The sequence below is a fragment of the Solenopsis invicta genome, chromosome 8, assembly GCF_016802725.1.
Source record: "Solenopsis invicta isolate M01_SB chromosome 8, UNIL_Sinv_3.0, whole genome shotgun sequence".
NCBI classification, from domain to species: domain Eukaryota; kingdom Metazoa; phylum Arthropoda; class Insecta; order Hymenoptera; family Formicidae; genus Solenopsis; species Solenopsis invicta.
The window spans coordinates 7,611,961-7,634,181 of record NC_052671.1 but is presented as its reverse complement, the minus strand read 5'-3'; the positions used below and the strand labels follow the sequence as shown (position 1 = coordinate 7,634,181).

At 35.0% G+C, this 22,221-nt stretch overlaps 4 protein-coding genes across 6 annotated transcripts; 3 read left to right on the top strand and 1 right to left on the bottom strand.

Annotated features, from left to right (window-relative positions):
• The first annotated feature begins 396 nt into the window (after window positions 1-396).
• Window positions 397-6,709, top strand: LOC105207993 (E3 ubiquitin-protein ligase ZNRF1). Its single transcript, XM_011177708.3, has 4 exons — window positions 397-1,441; window positions 2,519-2,614; window positions 3,294-3,399; window positions 3,730-6,709. The coding sequence occupies exons 1-4, from the start codon at window positions 1,063-1,065 to the stop codon at window positions 3,785-3,787; spliced, it is 639 nt and encodes a 212-aa protein (XP_011176010.1). The 5' UTR covers window positions 397-1,062; the 3' UTR covers window positions 3,788-6,709.
• A 3,820-nt stretch (window positions 6,710-10,529) lies between these two features.
• LOC105207994 (diphosphoinositol polyphosphate phosphohydrolase 1) lies at window positions 10,530-13,861 on the top strand. Of its 2 annotated transcripts, none has more exons than XM_011177711.3 (3): window positions 10,530-11,043; window positions 11,271-11,426; window positions 12,656-13,861. In XM_011177711.3, the coding sequence occupies exons 1-3, from the start codon at window positions 10,879-10,881 to the stop codon at window positions 12,950-12,952; spliced, it is 618 nt and encodes a 205-aa protein (XP_011176013.1). In that variant the 5' UTR covers window positions 10,530-10,878; the 3' UTR covers window positions 12,953-13,861. The 2 variants fall into 2 exon arrangements, with proteins under 2 accessions (XP_011176013.1, XP_011176011.1); XM_011177709.3 differs by having other exon boundaries at window positions 10,534-11,043; window positions 11,271-11,441.
• Window positions 13,862-13,991: 130 nt separating this feature from the next.
• LOC105207995 (glutamate-rich WD repeat-containing protein 1) lies at window positions 13,992-17,463 on the top strand. 2 transcript variants are annotated; one of them, XM_011177713.3, is made up of 4 exons: window positions 13,992-14,265; window positions 14,475-14,953; window positions 15,797-16,198; window positions 16,753-17,463. In XM_011177713.3, the coding sequence occupies exons 2-4, from the start codon at window positions 14,490-14,492 to the stop codon at window positions 17,237-17,239; spliced, it is 1,353 nt and encodes a 450-aa protein (XP_011176015.1). In that variant the 5' UTR covers window positions 13,992-14,265; window positions 14,475-14,489; the 3' UTR covers window positions 17,240-17,463. The 2 variants fall into 2 exon arrangements, with proteins under 2 accessions (XP_011176015.1, XP_011176014.1); XM_011177712.3 differs by having other exon boundaries at window positions 14,440-14,953.
• Window positions 17,328-22,174, bottom strand: LOC105207996 (mismatch repair endonuclease PMS2). The gene is made up of 5 exons (XM_011177714.3): window positions 21,199-22,174; window positions 20,939-21,098; window positions 18,937-20,153; window positions 17,955-18,204; window positions 17,328-17,792 (listed from the first exon to the last, which is right to left on the bottom strand). The coding sequence occupies exons 1-5, from the start codon at window positions 21,283-21,285 to the stop codon at window positions 17,473-17,475; spliced, it is 2,034 nt and encodes a 677-aa protein (XP_011176016.2). The 5' UTR covers window positions 21,286-22,174; the 3' UTR covers window positions 17,328-17,472.
• Between the last annotated feature and the right edge of the window lie 47 nt (window positions 22,175-22,221).

The window sequence follows — 22,221 nt, the reverse complement described above, 5'->3', positions numbered from 1 at the left end:
ATCTTTAAAATTAGACATTTCCAAAATCAATTTTTTATGTCTAGAGTATAAAATGAAAAATTCGAAAATACATGTTCAATCTTTTCGAATATTTCAGATAATTTGCATAGTTCGAACTTGCATAGTTTAGCGGTAATCGATCTGTAAAGATTCGATTCCGAAGTTCTAATTTTAATTACGAGTTTGAACTAGTATGTGATCCCGATAGATATAAACAACGGGCTCAAGAGGAGAAAATATATAAAAACATTACGTCATTTTTTAAACAACCACTCGCGCTTTGCCGGTATTTTAAAATCGTGTCGTCACAACACAGCGTTGCGAATCAGATTCATCGCCGCCTCCTTTTTCCATCTTTCTTTCTTTCAAGCCATAAACTTCGCGAACTTCACGCCAGTTCACGTCACGCACGCGAAGATCGTTGCATCGTGGCGTGCACGCGCAAAGAGTCGTCGTCGCGCGAGAGGTGGAGTGTCTGCGCGAGCCGACCGTGTTGACATCTAGGAAGTTTAAGATGTCGGGGAATGTTTTGTGCGACGAGCCGCTGGTATGTTCGCGGACGAAATGACTTGCTTGTTGTGGTGCACGTCTGCTAAATTCCGGCCTAAGTTAAATCCCAAAGTGTTGTAAGAGCGCCGCGCCGCCGGTGGGGCCGTGCCAGGTCGTCTCCAGCCGTGTGTGTCTGTCGCCGTCGCCGACGCCGACGCCGCCGACGTGTGTGAGAGAGCGAGGGGGAGTGAGCGAGAACGCGAGGTGGTGAGCGAGGGCGCGAGAGGAGACGAAGGTGCGAGGACACTGTGGCTTGCCCGCAGTGTATGTGTGTGCGCGTGTACCACTGCCAGGACCTGGAGACATCCGCGGGAAGACCCCGCGACGGTCGCGCGCGTTCCCCCCTTTCTTTCGTTTTTCGCACCTGGTTTCGCACCGCCACCGTCGCCGCCGTGTGCTGACCGCCGGCGGGTGACAAGTGAAAATTGATCGCCGGGGAGGTGCTGGACAGTGCGGGAGCGGAACGGACACGTGGTGTGGACGACTATTTTTTAAATTCAACTCGTAACTGGGATGGGAGCCAAGGCGAGCACCGTGGCACAATCCGCTGGTGGTAACGGTCAGTCCTCCACTGGGGCCAACGAGACCGCGATGCAGGGCTTCTCCATGCTCCGCTCCCTGCCTGGCGGCGTGGGCATGCTCCAGCATCAGCACCAGCAAGCCAGTCAGTCGCAGAACTCGCGTATGTCCGGGGACAGTAGACAGCGTGCACGCTCACTGAGTTCCGTGCCGGACCTCTCCTCCGCCGAGCAGGCTGGCCTCTCCACCTCGGTCGGAGTTGGAGTCGGCCAGGCGCTCGGTCTGCCACAGCTCGATTCCGACGATACGGACGAGGAGAGTGGTCGCGTTTATGCCGCTCACAGCTTGCCTTCGCACATTTGGTCCCTCAACGGTAAGTCCGTGAGCCCTACGCGTCTCTATGCGTGTTTGAGAGATCTGTGCTCTTCCCCCCTAGGTTATCGAGCCTCGATTTCTCACGCATCAGTCTTATCGCGGCGAGTTTAAAGTCGACAAATCGTCCTTGCATCGTGCGATACGTGAATCGTTAAACAATTCTCTATTCTGTTTCGAGAGAAAGAGCGCTGTGCAAACAATACCTCGCCGAGGTAGAGTCATCGGATCGTACGCTAGACATCCACCTCGCCAGTGGTTATTGGGTTATGCTCGTCGCGCGTTCGTCGACCTGTCTGCGCCTGTTCGCGCGACGAGAGTCACTCTTTCGAGGTGTGCCGTGCACACGAGATGCATCTCTCGTGGGGGTCTCTTTCGCGCTCTCGCGCGAGGGGCATTAATCGACGAGTCTCTCCATTAATCGACGAGTCTCTCTAACCTAATTGCGAGGCGGGTGAGCGAGCGCCGCAAAAAAAGCGAGGTTAGGTCGCGCAACCGCGAGAGAGCTCCGCGGAACGGAGTTGGTGCGCGACGATGATTCGCGGGTGGGACAGGGGGCGTTTGTTTTGACGCGTGTTGCCGGGGTGGTTGGCCCGGTAACCGCGTACCACAATCGATGATAGCCCGAGGACACGCCAGCGGGGCCTGGGTGAATTTTTTGAATCGTACCGAGAAATATCGGCGGCGAAAAGAAACGGACGACGAGAGGAAGAGGAAGAGGCGTGTCGCTCGCGCGCGGCCAGTTTGCTTGGGAGCAATTTTTGCGTGAGGGAGAGAGAGACGATGAGGCTCATCGGGAGAGGATCGCCGCGCGGGACCGCGGCTCACGGCTGAGGTTATGTCGGGTTTATTATGGGAATAATAGTGAGCTCGTGCCTGAACGAGCACGAGGCCGAGGCTGTGGTCCCGGTGGATCGAGTCAGACGAGTCTTTTATGGTATTGCATCCTTGCGAATTGCAAGTCTCACCTCCTTCTCTCCCCTTGATTTTCACCCTTGCTCTGCCCTCCCCCCCTCTGCTTTTCCTGCGCCAGTCTCTTCCCTTCTTTTCTGACGTTCTTCGTCTTTGTATGTTCAAGGTCTAAAGTGTCCCGTATGCTCCAAGTTTATTTTACCGGATGATATCGAGTGTCACCTGGTCATGTGCCTGACCAAGCCACGGCTCAGCTACAATGGTAAGTGGTCGGAGACTGGTGAGGAACCTGTATCTATTTAATAATTGAAAAGGCTTATTTTTTTCATATCTTAAGTTGAACTTTTTTTGTTTGGTTCATCTTTTCTATTTTTCTTTTCATTATAAGAAGAAACAGAGGAAAAATGAACAGAAAGTTTAATCCTAAGAGTCTATCTTACAATTAGTAAGTAACTTTTTAACTATAGCTCCATATTTTATATTGTCATTGTGCAACTTTTTATCATCTAAAATTCCTGGGCAAAGACAATATAATAGTTACAGACCAGGCCTCCTAGAGTGTTATAGGAAAAAAACAAATCTGTAGATATCATTCCTTTGGTCCATTCTACAATAGAATAAATGTAGTTGTGTATGATTGTAAGGCACAGTTGAATGTCCATTTCTACCACTATAGATTAGTCTTGGTTTAATCTCTGCTTTGTGTTCTTATTGTTCTAAAAATAACAAATGAGATTAACATTAATAGAAATGGATATGCAACTGTGTCATACAGTATTTATTGCAACCACTTACAACTATAATTTTAATTATGCTATTGTAGAATAATATTATCCATCAGACAGTGAGTTGTTACTTCACTGAAGCAATGCTTATCTGATTTAATAATTGACAATTGTTAGAAGAATAATTAAATATGTCTTTGCTTATTTACTTGACAGAGGATGTGCTGACAGATGGAAAAGGTGAATGTGTCATTTGCTTGGAGGAGTTACAATCTGGAGATCTTATAGCCCGCTTGCCCTGTCTCTGTATATATCATAAAAAGTATGTACACGATGATGCGATTTATCTATTATTTTTTAAATTTATTGCTTAATATTGGCAACAAAAAATATGTTGATAACGAAAACATTTCATTGTCTCAAAAGATTTAATAAGAAAAATATTAGTACAGAAAGATATTTGGTGAAAGTTACTAAAAATATTGATATGTTACTTTTAGTATTGAAATTTTAAATATTAAAGTATAATAAACAATATAATATTAAAGTAATCATTAATTATTTAGAGATATAACAAACTAAGAAATACCTTCAGTTATTTATACACGTTACGAGACGACAGATAATATAAAGTTTTGTGTTTTTTTTTTAGCTGTATTGATAAGTGGTTTCAAGTGAATCGTAGCTGCCCTGAACATCCTGGAGATTGATTTGTACTTGCTGAACTTGATGGAGTATAGTGGAACAAGTTGCTAGCCCAGAGGACATTCACGTCGATGGGATTGAGGTGGCAGGAAAGTTAAAAAAAAAGCTAGTCAAGGTGGCTGCTAGTCCGCAATGGTGATTGGTGCGTGCGGTGAATTGTTCGACTGAACGAGACTTACTCATCTAATCGAACACACGGAAACACAGAATGTTTAATTCAATCTTCAATTCTACTATTGTTAAGCGGAGGACTTAAATAACAAAAAAAATCGCCATAGGATTCAACGATACAATGCTATTATCTATACGTATCTATAATTAATCTATTATTGCTCTATCGCTTAAATATCAATTGTACCGTATAAATTTTACTTAGTTTTACATCTTGAACTCGATTTAGCGCTTAAGCTGGACAATCTTTATTATTATCGATCATGATTTTTTTCTTATTCTTTTTATGGTTCTTTTTTTCTGGAAAAGGGGGACAGGACGAATCTTAGTCAAGGAGGCCTGCATAGGAGCAGGTAAGCTCTACCTTAGATAAGTTAGTTATACTTTTATTGATTTTTAGTATTGAGACGGTATATATCGTAATTTTCCGTTGTCTGTTGGGGAATGAGTGTTAGAAAGGATATTTTTGATACTTTCATAAAAGGGAGAGCCAGAATGTATAAGAGTTTCGAGCGCTGGAGATGACGTAACACTGTTGATGCTGTAGTAACAATAAAGGTTCTGATTTAACCTTCCTTACTGAGATTCATACTAATGTGATAATCTCTTTTGTTGTTATTAGAGAGAATTGAACACGCTCCGTGTTACCGAGATGTACAGTCTATTGTCGATTATACGAGGATTATTACCTACTGTATAATTAATCTCTTTTGTATATGAATAAGGATTGACATAACCCAGCAGAAGTAGTTTTTGTAATACGAACAATCAAAGTCTATCATTGTTCCAGTAATATATGCAAACCGTGTATGTTCGGCTCGGACTTGTCTTTGCGTGAAGTTTAAAAGAATTACAAAGCAATGAGATGTATGTGAAGGGAACGGAAAAATGGTGCGATGCAAAACGGGAGGGAGGTGGAACTAGAAATAAATTATGTTAACAAAACCGAACGCGTAAACATAAAGTATGTACATATACATGTGTATATATATATGCATACTCTCGCGCACTTTCTTTCGACAGATATCTAGATGTATATCGGACTAAACACTTTTTTAACACTGGTAAGCGAAATAAATTGAAAAATTTTTATAAGCCAAGAGGGCCGCTTGTTTCGGACTGCAAGCGGTCTTTAAAAAAAAAATGTATAATTCGGAATTTAGAAAATATTTAATAATAGAGATATCGTAATTAGTAAATTAAAAAATATATGTAAAACAAAGAAAAAAGGTATCTATTCCAGAGAAAGTGCGCGACGCCTAAAACATCCCGTATGTATATATATACGCACCTTTTTTAAGCTATACGAGAGGTAAGTGGCCGTAGATACGACAAGCTCGATTTCGTAAAGAAATAAAAAAAATAAAGAAAAAAAAAGAGAAAGGAAGAAGAGGATGTAAAGGAAGATCGAGATAAAGATGCGACATCGATAATAGCGACAACAACGTTGCGGGGAAAGGTTTTCCTTTGTATTTCGTTACTGATGCGAGGCGAGAATCGTGTCTCGCGGCGCTCGGTCGTTTATCGATTTTACGATAATGTAAAGCTCGTTGTATGCGACGATTAATACAAAGATGGAATGCGGGGAAGAAAGCGGAAAGTAATGCGCGCGCGGTAACGAGGAGGGACGCAAATAGACACGTATATTCTACGACGCGCTGCGAGCACGTGCATTGCATGTGTCGCGCGACGTACCGCGACATACGCACGCACGCACGTGCTTGTCTCGTTCGCTCTCGATCTCGGTAGCGGTATTCCGTATTGCGAATCGTGGTTAACGATCATGTAATTTTTTCGTAAGATGGAAACGCGAAAAGTGAACATTTTTATTATTAAAGTATAAATGGAAAAATTTTTCACTTTTCACGTTTCCGCTTCAACGAAAAAAATTTACATAATCGCTATCGTATTTATATCTTAGTTGTATCTTTTCACACTTACTGTATTAAAAAAATATAAAAAAAAAATGAAAGGCGGCGATGTATTCGAGAGCAGAATAGCAATTTGCAGGAAACTAAAATAATAAACAAAATTAACGATACTTGTTTCACTTATTCGAAACAAAAGAAGAAACATGAAACAATGATAATAATTATTTTTTAATGTTTGTCGTGTCTATGCCTTTTATTTTCCGATTGTACAGAATGTCCCTGAACCGCCGTATATGCAGTTTTCAATATTAATTGATAAACTTTACGTTAAGATTTTATTGAAACTTTAATTTCATTAAAAAAACATTTCTGTTATTTATTTTTTTCCGAAACTTTGCCAGACAACCACAATTTTTGCTCGAACACTGTGTAATATTTTTAAACAAAGATTAATTCGAAATTATGTGAAGAATTTAATGAAAGAGACTGGTTCTCGGGACATTTTGAAATAGAATCATATCAACTCGTCGCCAATTATTTACCGATAGTTTCTGTTATTTTAACAATAAGACATACGGTTTTCCTCTACCTGAGGGACTGTCACAATAGCGAACGATGTTTTTTGTTGCTTTAAAATTACAGTGCCGTATGGAATTTTTCTACCTGAGGGTAACAATAACGATTTGTCACCAAAATAAAACCTGAGAAAGCCCGAGGAAGTGCGTCTAATCTAGTTCCGTAGAATAAAGAGATGCGAAAGAAAGGCGGGTGAAAGCCTAAACTCGCAGGATTGTAAACTGTGGACACACAGGTTGTATAATGAAATCATTTTTATGTATGACACTATTGACTTAAATATATAGTTTATAAGCTACGTTCGATTTACAAGATGTCTAATTTTACAAGTTGTTTTTTTCATGTACGATTGTATAGTCGTACATGATTATAGGTAAATGTTCTGAACGATTATTATTATATTTACAAGATAATACGTTGATTCTTTTAATTAGCCTGATTTTGTCTTATTAAAAATGAAGCTCAATATTCTTTTAATATTAGACTGAAACAATTTTATTTTAATGTTTGTTAGATTGAAAAGAAGTTCTGTTTGAGCAAAATTTATGTATAATTTATAAAAAATTAAGATTTGATCATGATTAACTTTTAAACATTGATTCATAAATGTAATGCAATGATAAAGTCTTGAAAAAGTTTTCGATTACTAATGCTCTGTTATTTTTGTCAAGACCTATTTAAGTTTAATTAAAAACGGTTGCATTATTCGCTACATATGTATACGTTATGTATCATATATGTTCAGTGAATTATCTTCCCAATGAGCAAAGCAATATTTTTTTAACTTTTTAAAAAACATTTTTCGCAATGAAAGAAAGAATATTTTTAAAACGTCAAAGTTAATGGATTAGTTTCATTTTTTACATTAAAAAAATATTTCAATATTGTTGAAAATGTTTTCTTAATATTGTATGAAATAAAAATACTCTTTTAACATTAAAAAAATATTTATTTTAATTTTGTGAAAAATGTTTTCTTAACATTAAATAAAGTAAAAATAAAAATGTTTTTAAAGCAAAAAAGAATTCTTTTTTCTCTGTGAAGCTAGGCATTATGTTAAAATTACCACAAACCCAATTTTTTTAATTGTAGAAGTGCTAGCTTCGCAGAGGTTTTTTCTTAAGAATATTTTTTTTCGGAAATTTCCAAGCAGTTACTCATCTAAATTTGCTTGACATCTACGAACTGATATCTACGTGATAATCTGTGAACATTTTGTATTAATATTACATGTATATATGTATATTGATACAGCAAATCAATATGTTATCGAAATTGGATCTAATCGTGTATCACAAACATTAAAAAATGTTTTACATTATTTAATACAGTAATACTATCTAAAAGTTATCAAAATTTAAAACTGTAGGCTTCTTAGGTTTATTCTTTTTCTTCTTAATCAACGGAAAAAAAATGTAATTACGTATACTCAAATTTTTGCCATGAAATCAGCTGAAAAACACAATGAAAAATTTGACTTAAAAATGCTTATATCCTTTTATACGAATATTTGTTAAAGTTTTATTAGTATATGTAAAAACTATAATTCGTAATGTTAGAGGTGCCGCGCGTGGAGAGATGAAACTTACACCTCAATTAGGTTGTAAAAAAAAAATAATTTGTAATGTCACTCTCTCTCTTTCTCATCAAAGAAAAACGTTAATTGTCGTTAAAATGTCAGCTGATATTCTTGGGAAATACTTCAATTGAACGTATATTTTATCACTTTCCACTAGAATGCAATAATGAATTTTTTACTTGCAAAAAATAGCTTCAATTTTAACGTATTTAAACACGTGTATAGGTGTTACATCTCATAGTATTACCAAAAATTTAAACATTTTGTAGATTATTCTATTTTATTACGTTTGAGTGTTAATAGTTTTACAAAAATGCTATATTGAATAACAAGCGTAAAAGAAAATTTTCGTGCGCTTGCACGGCCCAATTTGATCAGTGGGAAAGCCGAGACGGACACATGATTGTTGTGTCTGATATTTTCGCTACTAAATATAGCATTTTTATAAGATATTCTGTATTTTCAATGTCAAAACACGATGTATCACACTGTGTATCATCGATATATGTAGCGTAGCGTCTTGTCTTATGAATGAACTGCGGCGCGACGTGTTTTCGATTTAAACGCAATTTTCTATTCTTTTCTGTCATCTGACGTAATTTTAACTTTAAAGCATTATCGGATTTCTCGCTCCAGAAAGTATAAATGATGCTCGTTTTACTTTCCTCGAGCACAACAAAAACGGTTCTTTTCATAATAAAATCTTTCCTTTGTAAATAAGTACACGGAAAGAACGGTTTTGCTGAAGTTAAATTTAGCTAGATACAGATCTGAAAATAATTCTGTTAGACGGTCAAAACAATTATGCAGAACATTCAAGCTGGTTGCTAAGTAGACTATCAAAACTTTTTGTAGCATTGCACGCATCGTGCTTGAACGTGCCATCGTTATAATTATTTACTTAATGATTTAGTAAAATTATTTTTAGATCTCTATATATCTCTCTAGCTAAATTTTTAGATATTTTAGCAAAATTGTTCTTTCCGTGTACCAAAAACCGTGATTTTACATAAGAATCAAGAGCACACAGAAAATTAAATAATTTTTAAACCAATGAGAGATGCATAGTCAAATTTTGCACATATACTCGAGCGTAATAATAGAACAGTTTGCGAAATTTTTAAATTTGTGACACATCTTTAAATTCGTTAAAAATGAACTTGAAGCTATTTCTTATTGATGATTAAATATTTTATTATCGCATTCTAATAGAAAGCGATAAGATATACTTTCAATAGAAGAAATGATCTTCAAGAGTTCCAGCTAACACTTTTAGGGGTCATGCCCTGAACGATAATTTTTCGGGCAAAGTCTTTTTACGGTTCAATCCTTTAGTGTGTGCAGTGTATTCAGACACTCAATCTGAATTTATCTCGTAGAAAAATTGGAAATTCACATCTAGGAATTAGATATTGAAAAAAGGGACAGGCTTTTTTCAATGCTTAATTCCTAGATGTATATTTCCAGTAGTTTTCTACGAGGTAAATTCAGATTGAATGTCTGAATCGTACAAAAGAGAGAAACAAAATGCAGTAACCAGGCCTTCAACTATTTATCTAGTAGAAAAACTAAAAATACACATCTAAGAATTAAGAATGAAATAATGAAGAAAAGGGACAGGCTTTCAAGGTCGCAGAGTCATACAAAAAAGAGAAAGGAGAGTAACAAAATGCAAGTTTATTTGTCTTTTAGAAAAACTGAAAGTACGCATTTAAGAATTAGGTATTGATAAAGGAAAAGATCGGATTTTCAAGGTCGAGCAGAATCACAAAAGAAAGAGAGTAGAAAAGAACCTATTAAACAAATTTAATTACGAATGTACGAATATGAATACTTATACATCCGAATTCAACATGATAGATAGCTTGTCATTTCGTATTTCAGGTCATTTGAATCCAAAAATAATATAATATAATGGGGCATGACTCCATTCGAATTTAAAACGATGAATAGCGCACTTCGTAATTCATTTCATTTAAGTCCATTATGTGAATTCAAAAATACTCCGGGACTCTAAAGCTCGAACTCACAATCAGATAAATTAAAATAAATTGCAACTTTCAATTAATTCATTTCAATTTATTTTTGTTTGCTAAGTAATTCTCGGTATTTTAAATAGCTTCTATTTAAAATCGTTTGCAATCTGTTCTTTTTATTTGAATTCTTGCACAATTCATCTTTTCTATACGACGGAAAAAGAAAAGGAAGAAAGATGAGCCATACAGAAGTACGTCTAGCTAAGAAATGGGCCTCTAGCTGTGAACGATTTTAGTCTCCATTCAATCAATGAAATCGTAAAAGTGTCTCGAGATCGTGTCGAAAGCGATTCTAAATACGTGATTGAATCGTAATACGAATATCACATTATTTTATTGGATATCTGCTTTATTTAGCACGATCGAAATATCGAAAATCGAGAATTCCCCGTCATGCGAGGAAGCGGCAAGGTGCGGAACGGGATCGAACGGGATTGATTGGCTGCCATTGGCTACTCGTCGCAAGAACGTGACGCGGGGGACGAGGAAGGGGGGAGGGTCGTCCCATGGCGGATCGTCGTGGTTGGTCGGTGCGGGAGTCTCGGGCGTTTTGGAGGTTATAAGGAGTCGAGCGGGCGTCCGGCGAGGATCGGGTCTCTCTGTCGGTGGGTTAGCGCGCGCGTGGCACGGATCGTCGACGACAGACGCGTTTCGTTCGTCGTTGCGAGCGGAAGGACGCGCATCGGGCTCGATACGGGTGGCGGCGCATCTAACCGCAGCCACCGTGCACACGTGAATACCCGGCCGCTCACACGTTTTACGTACGGCAAAGTGGACTCGATGTCGATAACATGTCGGCTACGAGCAACGTTAGGACGACACGGATGCACAGGATGGCCCGTCGGGCCGTTTGACGATTATTTATGAATCCACGGAAAGATCTGAGGAGAGGGTGTCCACGGTACAACAGTAACAACAACATCAGCAACATGGTAAAGGAGAAGGCGAATTCAATCCGCATCTACGACTCGGAGGGCTACAGACGCAGGGCCGCCTGTATCTGCGTCAAGAGCGATCTCGAGGACGAGGTAAGCCAGCTGGCAGATGGTAACTACCTGTATCCGCGCCGGCACGCGATTGTCGTCCGCGCGCGTGCCTCCGCGCGAGCCGGCTAAATTTCTCTCCCCCGAGAGTACGAGCTCTCTCTTTCTCTCTCGCCCGAGCTCGGGCTATTGTGGACTTTCCCTCGTCGAGGTCAAAGTCGGCTGCCTGTCTCTCGCCGCGATTCCTCACTTGTACCGTGTGTAACTTGCAGGTACTACTGGTTACATCCAGCCGAAGACCCGACAGTTGGATAGTACCAGGTGGCGGCGTCGAGCCCGAGGAGGAACCAGCGGTCACGGCTCTTCGCGAGGTCCGGGAGGAGGCTGGCGTTCTGGGACAGTTAGGCCGTTGCCTCGGCACATTTGAGGTTATAACTCGTGATGTATGCCACACAGATATTATGTTATGCTTCTTCATTGTTGTGCTGTTCTTCTTTTTTTTTTTTTTTAATTAATGCGCTGCGTTTCTTATATAATCGAGTAATGGTCATGTTACTTTTTCTCTGAGGATGGAAACGTGAAGAGTGAAACATTTCTGCGTTAACTTCAATGGTAAACAAATTTTCACTTTTCGTGTTTCTCCAGGAAAAAGGTGACATGACTGTAATCATGTAATCGTAGCTTTACATTCATTTCTCTCAATGTAGATTATCTTTGATCTCGGTTTGCCTTTCACCTTTTTCAAAATTGGAAAGTAACAGTTCTTTGTAACGTCGTTACTGTTACAGTTATTTTTTTCTTAATAATGAATTTGTAATGATGTTACTTTACTTTTTTTGTAATTGTAATGGTAACATAGTTATATTTATTTCAATTTACAAGGAAAGATTTAAAAATATTCAAAACAGAAATAAAAAATTTAACTTTTATTATATTTATAAATATAGATACAAAATTTGTGTATTTTTTGTCATCTTTAGTTTTGTGTTAAAAGATTTTAATATAAAAACTCAATTTTTCTTAAAATGTATGTGGCAATCTCCCAAGTAGCACGCTGAACATTATTTTTGTCATCATTTTAACATCAAAATAATGTCTGATGACATATTGATGTTAAAATAACAAATAACGTCAGCTTGTTATCTGAGATGATTAGTTTGTAATATTTTAAAATACTGAAGGTAGTTTTAAATGTAACAACAGAATATGAATATCTAGAAACTGAAGATTGAACACACACATACATAATGGAAATCATTACAAACAGGCTCAAAATATAAAAAGTAACTATGAAAATAACTTAAATTTGTTATCATTATTGAGAAAATATAACATTACCGTTACAGTTATGAAAGAAGAAAAGAAAAATTATAACAATAGCAAGTCATTTTTTTAAATTAATAATTTGTAATAGTAACTTTTTCAACTCGATAATCTTTCGATTTTTAAAAAGTAGCTCTTGTAATCTTGATCTATTTCTAATTTTTAGAGCTAGAAAAAGATAAAGATTAAGTTAATCCGAAATACAATCAAAATTACTGTACATTGATAGACATTAATCGCGTTCGGTTTGGTCATTCGAGACCGCACGGATCCCAAATGAGATAACGATAATTCCGGCAAGACAGATTCTCCCTTCACATGTCTCCTTTTACAGAACAAGGAGCACAAACATCGAACGGAAGTGTGGGTTATGCGAGTGACCGAGGAGCTGCCGGAGTGGGAAGACTCGCGCGCTATCGGCCGGAAGCGAAAGTGGTTCACCATACCCGAGGCCCTGCTGCAGCTCGATAAACACAAGCCCGTCCAGCGCTCTTACCTGGACAAACTCCACCATAGCAATCCACGACATAATCCCACCTCTCAGCTGTCCAATCATTCGCACTCCACGATGGCATCTATCGAGCTGTTGAATAACTCTAGTAACAATACCCATTTGAGTGAACACAGCTAATATCTCGTCGCGGAAATCGAACTCCCCGATTTTAATCCAAAATTCAATCGCCATGGATTCTCTCCGAGCAAGAAAAACACGCTGTTCTCCTTTCTCCCTGTAAGGGAATCCGATATGCAACTACTGTGTTGTGTGTTTTATATATATAAATTGATATTATCCATGTGCTTATCTTTATCATTATATCATTATATTCTAGGTTAATTACTACGATTACTATTACGTTTAGTGTTAGGTTGTTGATAAATTGGTTCATGATGGAACTTTTTTTTGTAACTGATTTTCTCATTTCTAATATATGACTTTTTATCGAACGCGCAAGAAGAATGATTAAGTCTATTATTTTACGATCATTATTATTTAGTGTTTGTGCCTAATATACGTAGAATGCCGTACACACGTGAACTTTTACCACGTATCTCATATCTTGGCTATACAGCTACGCGAACTTTTTCTACATTTTACGTCAAGGCAAGGGAAAAGTTGCGTTGTACTCGTTAAACTCGTTAATATACAGACGATAAATTGTGTACTTTGTATATTAACTTCTTGAATAAAATTTTGTAATGATTTCTGCGAATTATGCGAAAGATTATGGACAGAGCTGCGTCGCTTCATACCCTTCGTTTGTGGTAAACAAAAAGCTATTCCAATTTCTTACAAACAACGTGACAATAGGCTTATTGATATTTTGTTGTTACAGCTTAAGTTAATCGACGTTATGACTTTAGATGTCAATTTTTCTGTATTATTTATTTTTCTTGCGATACTTTGTGATGACAAATAGTTTGTATAGCTTAGGTTCTCGAGATTTTTATAGAAGGGAAGGATTGGACAATTAAGAAAGCGAACAACCAACTTTTGTAGCAGACTAATATGAGACATTAAATTTTTACTATTTAAAGATAATTATATATTTTTATTTAATTCTCTTTATCCTTGCGTGTTATTTTATAAACATCTTGTATCTAATAATCTTTATTTTAAAAAGCTTGAATGTACATACATCTTATTTCAAACGCTGAAAAAACAATTAAAAACAAACAATAGTTTTCTTTTTTTTTAGAGATATTTTTACTTATTTCTAATTTCTCTTCAAAACGGAGCATAAATGAAGAGCAAATTAGTGTACGCGCACACCGTACACACACATGGCGAGCATGCGCAGATGGTGAATAATTCCAATAATTCCACGTGGTCATAGCTGTAGCTGTGGCTTTGCAGTGCGGATAAAGTCAGTTTACTTAATCTTGTGTATAAAGAGGAAAAGATAATCGTAAATTAATAAGAAATTAATTGTAATAGTTTTTCAAGTAAGTACAAATTGTAAATATGTTTAATTAATTTATATAATTTTCTAATCTGTAATATACTTTGATCAACAATCTTTGAGGTTAACGTGCATATTATACATTCATTAGAATTTGAATGAAAATAAAAATTTTTTTAAGTATCTTAATAAAAAATTATACAATTTATCGTCGCAGTCACCCTTGCATTTACGATGCCTGTCCACTTTAAGGATATATCCGAAGAAATGAAGGAGGAACCGATGGAGAGTATCGCGGACGAGGGTGAGAGCAGCGACGAGTCGATGGAAAGTGAGAACGAGGACGAGAATCAAGAGAAAGCTGAGTCACAAGTGTACCTTCCAGGGCAGGCTTTGCAAGAGGGGGAAGAACTCACCGTGGATAAGTCGGCGTACAGATTGTTGCATCACGCACAATCCGGAGCACCATGCCTCAGCTTTGACGTGATACCAGATGATTTAGGTGGCTCTAGAGAGAGTTATCCCTTAAGCATGTACATAGTCGCCGGGACGCAAGCTGCCAGGACGCATGTCAATAATCTTCTTGTCATGAAAATGTCCAATTTGCATGCCAGTAAACATTCTGAAGATTCGGAGAGCGAATCCAGCGATTCTGAGGACGAGGACGACGATCGTAAGCCTGTTATGAGTGTCGCTCCTATAAAACATCAAGGATGTATTAATAGAGTGAGGTAAGCATTTTAGAAACGTTTATCATTAATGATTGATGATTATAAATGATGTATTTACAGACATTTTTACTTGTTATGTTTGTAGATTTTATTTATTTCACTTTATATATGAAGGGTTTTTACAATGTAAAAATGTAACTGCACATTTATTTATTTCTTGAACTTACTAACTGAATCCTAATTTTTATAATACTCATTATTACTTATACAATCTTGTATTATTTTTAAATCTATCTGACATAGTCTATTAACAACTAAATCTATATTATTTAGATAAGTATTTACTCAAAGTTAGATAAGTTACATTTTCTTTAATTAAATTAAGTTGAAAATAATGGTTTATAAAAATAATTACACTTAAATTTACATGAACAAAAAATTAACTTAGTTAAAGTTGCATTAAAATTAATTTAACTTAAGTTAAATAAAAAGTTAATTTTGAAAATTTTATTTATATTAAATTAGAACGTCGTAATTTTTTCAAATTAGATTACTTTAAATGAAACAACAATTATAATGTGGATTGTTAAATAAGTTTATTATTTTATTTGTAAATCAAGTTTTTATGAAATATTGTTTTTTTTTATATAGAATTGTTTTTTTCTGTTACATTTTTCTCTTTTACACAGGTAAATTTTTAACTCAGGAAAAAAATTAATAAGTTTTGTATTTTAAAAATAATAAGTTGAAGTTAAAAACAAACTCAGTAAAAATTAATTAAATTAAGTTGAAAGTTATTAACTTTTTAACTTTATTATTTAAATCTTAACTTTCTAACTAATTATTACCACCCAATTTGTATTTACTATACTAGACTTGTATTTTTATTTGTAATGTTTATAGATGTACGAAACTTGGCGAAACAATTTTAGCTGCCAGTTGGAGCGAACTGGGACGTGTAAATGTCTGGAACTTACAAGAACAGTTGAACGCAGTCGAAAATCCCAGCTTATTGGCTCAATATCGTAATAAGTGTGATAAAGCGAGTGCAAGCATTAAGCCGTTATATGAGTTCAAAGGCCATTTATCTGAAGGATTCGGCCTTGATTGGAGCCGCACAGAGCCGGGCACTTTAGCATCCGGTGATTGCAAAGGTAACATTCATATATGGAGAGTTGACAGTAGTAGCACATCCTGGCATGTGGATCAAAGATCGTACAATTCGCATGCTCCACATAGTGTGGAGGATTTGCAGTGGTCACCAAACGAAAAGAATGTTCTGGCATCGTGCTCTGTAGACAAAAGGTTTGTATTCCCTATAAAATATGTACACAAAAAAAAACCTAGTATGAATTAACAATTATTGTTTTATATATAATTAAGAATATAAAATCTGTAAAGAATTTGATAATCTTAGACATAACTTGCTTACATGAAGAAATTTTGTATACTTTCACCAAGGAAAATATATTCATTTTTATTTAATATTATTTTCATGAATTAAAAGGGAAAAAAATATTAGATAAGGAATAACAAGTTTCAAATCAAAAATTAGAATTGTTTAATATTATTATTGTTATTAAAAATAATTGTATTGTACTATTCAGATAGTTTATAATTTTGAAATAAAACTATATAAAAATTTCACTGAAATTTAAGATTATCAAATTCTTTAAAGATTTTGTATTTATGCTTATATGAGACTTATTTATTGTTATCTCATATATACATATTATCTCATATATACATATGAGAATTATTTATTTTACACACATTTTTTTCTGTGTATGTCTTCTTATATTGGAATTGAGAATTGAATATTTGCCTCGCAAATTATTATATAGATTTATTTGTTTCAGCATAAAGATTTGGGATACGCGAGCAAGCCCACAGAATGCATGCATGTTGACAGCGTCTGATGTTCACACGACCGACGTCAACGTTATTTCGTGGAATCCGAAAGAATGTCAGTTTATGGTATCGGGTGGAGACGATGGATTGCTCCACGTGTGGGATCTGCGGCAGTTAGGATCTAGCGGCTCAAGTCCGGTTGCTACTTTTAAACAACATACTGCGCCAGTCACTACCGTGGAGTGGCATCCCACAGAAGCCACGGTATTCGCTTCTGGCGGGGCTGATGATCAGATCGCTCAATGGGATCTGTCGGTGGAAGCAGACCACACAGAAGAACCTCAGGGCGTGTTAGCCAAGTTACCGCCACAGCTATTGTTCATACATCAGGGTCAGTCGGACATCAAAGAATTGCACTGGCACCCGCAATGCCCAGGAACCATGATCTCGACTGCGCATTCGGGATTCAATATATTTCGTACGATTAGTGTGTAATAAAATTTCATACACTCTAGGATAATGTAAAAGAATATATTTAAGAGACTGTGAAATACAATATATTATGTAAAATGTCTACAAAATCTTTGTTTTTTAAATCATTTTATTCTTATTTATGTAACTTTTTAATTTTGATAATTTGTTAAAAGATTTACTTGTGGCTGAAGAATTATTTGCTTGTATTTAAACACAAATGTCTTTATAAAATACTTTTATGAAAACATCACAGATCATTTGTTTACTAGTAATAAGGATAACAAATGCCTTATGGTAGGTCTGCCATGTGGACAATTCCACGGATTGTACATTTGTGTCATCTGCGTTACTAGCCTCTGCATCTCACTTGTATTTAATGCTGTGCCGATCATAACCGCGCTGCGGCACGCTCTGGACGCTAACATTTGCCTGACACGACTTGGACGATACATGTGTTTGTTTTCATTTCCCGCTTCTCTAATGAGAAATATTAATTCCTCAATGTCCTCTTGACCAAACTGCCAATTACCACTGACAGGCATTCCTATTAATTCTACTTTTTTACCAGGCTCAGCTAAAAGTTGTAAAAATAGTAATATAATATATAGAAAATTGCAGCATTAAAAATTACAGTACTTTTCTGTTTTAACATTTTACTAATATTTCCATATCTTAAATAACAGCAATAGTATCATAATTGTGATAAAAGTTCTGAGAATTGCATATGTATATATACCTTGCTCATTAATATTAAAAGTAAACCCGTTATTTTCGAATGTTTGTAGATTGTCTATAAGTATAGTTTCATTCAATGCAGAGAAGTTCAACAACTTTGGTACAATAAGTTTCTGGGTTTTCAGTTTTGTTTCGTTACTGAGTTTTTCGAAGCGAAATTTTTCGTCGGTGGCGTGTTGGTCAATGATAAATAGATCATCTTCCAAGCGAGCTATTATAAAACCAAGATTAAATTGACCTATTATCTCCATCTATAAAAGATGTCCAAATTTAATATCTATGTTTCGATATTAATACATATGTGTATATAACAGTAAATTATATTTAAAACTTGTATATAATAAATAACATTTGTGTGTGTATATACACACAAATGTTATTTATTATATACAAGTATTAAATATAATTTACTGTATATTTATTTTATATATATATATATAAAATAAATGCTATACACTGCAAGCCAAAAGTTTGAAAATGCGATTTTTTCAAAAGATTATTTCATAAAAGATTAAATACTATGGTGGGAAAAAATCATAGAAAAATTTCCAAAAATGCATTTTAAAAAACAAATACAGAGCTTTACATCTATATCTAAATTAATTTTGTCTCTACGATATTTTATTTCTAAATTATATAATACTGAAAATTGATATTTTTTCAATATTTTTGTTTTTTAAAATATTGTAGCTTGATGAAACATCATAAAACAAAATTTAACATAAATTAGATTTTCTAAGCTTTAAAAGACTGTTTTTAAAAAGAAATTGGTATATTGGTAAATTGTTCCTCATTATCGAATCTTTCGTGTATAAATTTATTTTTTAACTTTATTATAAAATATATTTTTTAACTTTAAAAGAGAAAAAGATTTGTTATAACATGTCTAATTCGCACAATTTTCAAAATTTTTATACTTTTTCATGAAATGTGAGAAAATCACAAGCTTCAAAATTTTTGATTTGTAATATATAATATATTACCTTTTCAAATGAATCTTTTGTCAATTCTTTTTGCAGTTCTTTTTCAGCCTCGCTTTGATTACCTTCCATTTGTACTCTATATTTTATTCTTTTAATTGTACTGCTGAGTGCTGTAGCAATATTCTGTTTTTCATTTAATTTTTCTTTTATTGTTACTATACTTATCGCCATATTTACATCTGTAGGCTTCTTCAATGATTTGATATTGGTCTGGATGGTGGTATCATTCTCTTTCACAATATGCGATACTGAAGGGGACAGTTGTAATCTTTTAGCTGGCGAATGCGCGTGATTAGGCGAGATTGTCCTTTTCAAACCAAAATTTAATTCCGTTAAAGTTTTGACTGTAAAATTCCCTTGCAGTTTGTCCCATTTTGTTATTAAACTGAATTTCAGAGTTGCTAATATGAGACGTTCTTGCGTAACAAATATTGTCCTTTTATCCGGAGTAACATTAACATCGGCGCATTGCCGGTCCAATTTGATATTGAAAAAGACAAACGGATATTGTTTAATGTTGTACCTGTGGTACACGCTGTTGACCAATTTGCTGATCTTCGTGAGATCACACGGCCGACCGTTTACATAAAAAAATTGTCGATCGGGCGAAGAACGTCCGATTGCGTGGTCGCAGGTGCTCACGTAACACTCCCAATCAAAATCTACAGTAGCATCACTAGGCAAGTTGTATTCTTGCAATACCGTCTCATCAGGAGATTGTAATTCGAGTTTAACAATTCCATCCAGAGACTTCTTGCCGAATACGGAATTGATGTTGCTCAGTACGTCATCAACATTTCTCGTAGTCACGATGAGATTAGGCGATTTTCCTGCTAGCAAATTGGAACATGTAATCTTAATGTTAGTGGAGACCAGGCAGTAACTGTACAAGACTTGAACAGCGCGCGCGTACTCTTTCTTTAGATTCTTCTGAAACTCCTTTGCTCTCACAGGTAAATTTTTGAATATGTTCCTCACATATACTGTGGTACCCTTCTCTCTGGCATACGGTTCCTTCCTCGTAAGGATACCATTCCGGTCAAATTCCAATTTGAAACCGTGTTCGCTCGTGGCATGCCTGGTGATGATACTCAACTCAGACAAGGCGCACAACGAGCTCAACGCTTCACCACGGAAGCCAAATGTGTTCACTTCAGTCAAGTCCACTTCAGTCAAGTCTGTGAATTCCCGAAGCTTTGAAGTGTGGTGTTTCAAACCTGATTAAAAGAGAAAATGTTACATTAGAGATATTTTATAATTCCTTTTTAAATCTAAAATGTTATATTTTTCTTGCATTAACACTACTATGGGTAAAAATTCATCCATTTAATTAAGAATTCTTTTACACTTTTTTATATCTAATGTCTTGCAACTTTATAAGTTGTTAAAATAACTGAACTAACATTATTTTAATGTAAAAGATTATTATTTTAAATTGGATCTTATTATTTTAAATCAAATTTTAATAACAAAATTGTACTTAGCACTTGGGTGATTTATTAATACTATTAGAAATTTTTTTACACTATTTTTATGTTTAACACCTTACTTTATAGATTGTTAAAATAATTAAAAACTAATGTACAAAATCTTATTAAATTTTATTTAAAGCTATTAAAATTTTAATAATACAAGCTGTACTAAATTTGAATTAGCACTTGGATTAAAATTCACATTTATAATTAAGAATTTTTTATGTTTTTTTATATCAGTTATATCACCTAAAACAATATTATTTTAATGTAAAAATTTTATTAAATGTTATTTTAAAATATCCAAATTTTAATAACAGAAACTATACTAAATATGAATTAGTACTCAGGTAAAAATTCACTAACAACATATATAATAATATTCCAGGGGTAATAGAAGACTGATTCTAAATAAAATATAATTTCTGTTCTTTGTAGGAGTAGATAATGAACAATAATTAAAACTCTGGTTAAAAAATTTTATTTTTTAAACAGATTTTAATTATTGTTAGTTATCTTGATGAACTTACCTAAGCCTTCAAAATCTTGTTCCGAAACACCACTACCGTTGTCACTAACGCTAATGCACGTTTTACCGTAATCGGTAAGTTTGACGTCGATTACTGTGGCACCGCTGTCCAAACTGTTCTCCACTAATTCTTTAACTGCAATCGCAAGATCGAGCACCACCTAATCAAATATATTTTATGAAATTGCAATTCTTTTCCTATGAAAGATATTGCTTCGCAACAAATTACGCGCTTTTTATTAATTACACACTTAACCTTACCTGGCCGGAGCAGATGTGATGAATCGTTTCTTTGTTTATAGCTTCTATCTTTTTCGATTTTTCAGTCGTTGCAACAGGTTCATCCATTGTTTGATTCGTTCGCACATACGCCTCACATCACAAATATCTTAATACGATAAAATTACACTAATTATTCTGTAATTCGCTCGAAGCGTGTGCATCCCGCTCGCACCTTCGTGTTGTGTTGACCAGTGTTGACAGACTAATCATGGTTTGCTCGCTTCAAGTTCCAACAAAAGAAAATTTATAAAAATTTTTGTAATTGCACACACATAAAATATAAATAAAATTCAAAAAATATAATGTATTTATATTCAATTTAATAAATTTAATAAATTAATGTCTTTTTGATATAACAATTTTGATAAATATTCTTAACACACGCTAATTAATGTATCTAATAACATAAAATATTTTATTACAAAATATATTACGAAATTTTTTAAGTTTACAATAACTAAATAGAAATGTTTTTCCTTTAACAGCTAACTTATAATTTGTAATCGTTTAGTTTAAAGTTCTATGTTTTAATAGGAACATAGTTACATTTAATCAAGGGAAAAATAATGTATATAATAATGTATATTTTAAATTCAAAAATACTTTAGATGTATAAAATTATTTTATTACTACAGACGCCAATTTGAATTTGAATCAAATGTAATTACAGTTGATTGGATTTGAATTCATTTTCAAATCTAATAGGTTCAAATTATCGAAATAGTTTAATAATCTCTAATCGACAGCTCGACTTCAAGTCGGTCATCTATGTATTCATCAGCTTGAAATCTACACACTCCTCGTCTGACATTTATCTTAAATGTCTTAACACTTAACATAGCATTTTCCCTATGATTGGTAAGACATTTCTGAAAGCTTGATTATAATTTTCTCGTGCATTAAATAAAAAAAAATTTGCAATATCATTAAAAATACTTTATTCAAATTAGTATGTAAATCCAGAAAAATTTGATTTGAATTTAATTCACATTCGAATTGAAG

Excerpts from the sequence above, each read along its gene's own strand:
- LOC105207993 (XM_011177708.3), top strand. The coding sequence starts at position 1,063 with ATGGGAGCCAAGGCGAGCACCGTGGCACAATCCGCTGGTGGTAACGGT. Across the intron at positions 1,442-2,518 it reads GCACATTTGGTCCCTCAACG|GTCTAAAGTGTCCCGTATGC; the intron begins GTAAGTCCGTGA and ends TGTATGTTCAAG. Across the intron at positions 2,615-3,293 it reads GCCACGGCTCAGCTACAATG|AGGATGTGCTGACAGATGGA; the intron begins GTAAGTGGTCGG and ends TTTACTTGACAG.
- LOC105207994 (XM_011177709.3), top strand. The coding sequence starts at position 10,879 with ATGAATCCACGGAAAGATCTGAGGAGAGGGTGTCCACGGTACAACAGT. Across the intron at positions 11,044-11,270 it reads AGAGCGATCTCGAGGACGAG|GTACTACTGGTTACATCCAG; the intron begins GTAAGCCAGCTG and ends TGTAACTTGCAG. Across the intron at positions 11,442-12,655 it reads TTGAGGTTATAACTCGTGAT|AACAAGGAGCACAAACATCG; the intron begins GTATGCCACACA and ends CTCCTTTTACAG.
- LOC105207995 (XM_011177712.3), top strand. The coding sequence starts at position 14,457 with ATGCCTGTCCACTTTAAGGATATATCCGAAGAAATGAAGGAGGAACCG. Across the intron at positions 14,954-15,796 it reads GGATGTATTAATAGAGTGAG|ATGTACGAAACTTGGCGAAA; the intron begins GTAAGCATTTTA and ends TAATGTTTATAG. Across the intron at positions 16,199-16,752 it reads TCGTGCTCTGTAGACAAAAG|CATAAAGATTTGGGATACGC; the intron begins GTTTGTATTCCC and ends TATTTGTTTCAG.
- LOC105207996 (XM_011177714.3), bottom strand. The coding sequence starts at position 21,285 with ATGGATGAACCTGTTGCAACGACTGAAAAATCGAAAAAGATAGAAGCT. Across the intron at positions 20,154-20,938 it reads ACAAGATTTTGAAGGCTTAG|GTTTGAAACACCACACTTCA; the intron begins GTAAGTTCATCA and ends TCTTTTAATCAG. Across the intron at positions 17,793-17,954 it reads TTTTAATATTAATGAGCAAG|CTGAGCCTGGTAAAAAAGTA; the intron begins GTATATATACAT and ends TACAACTTTTAG.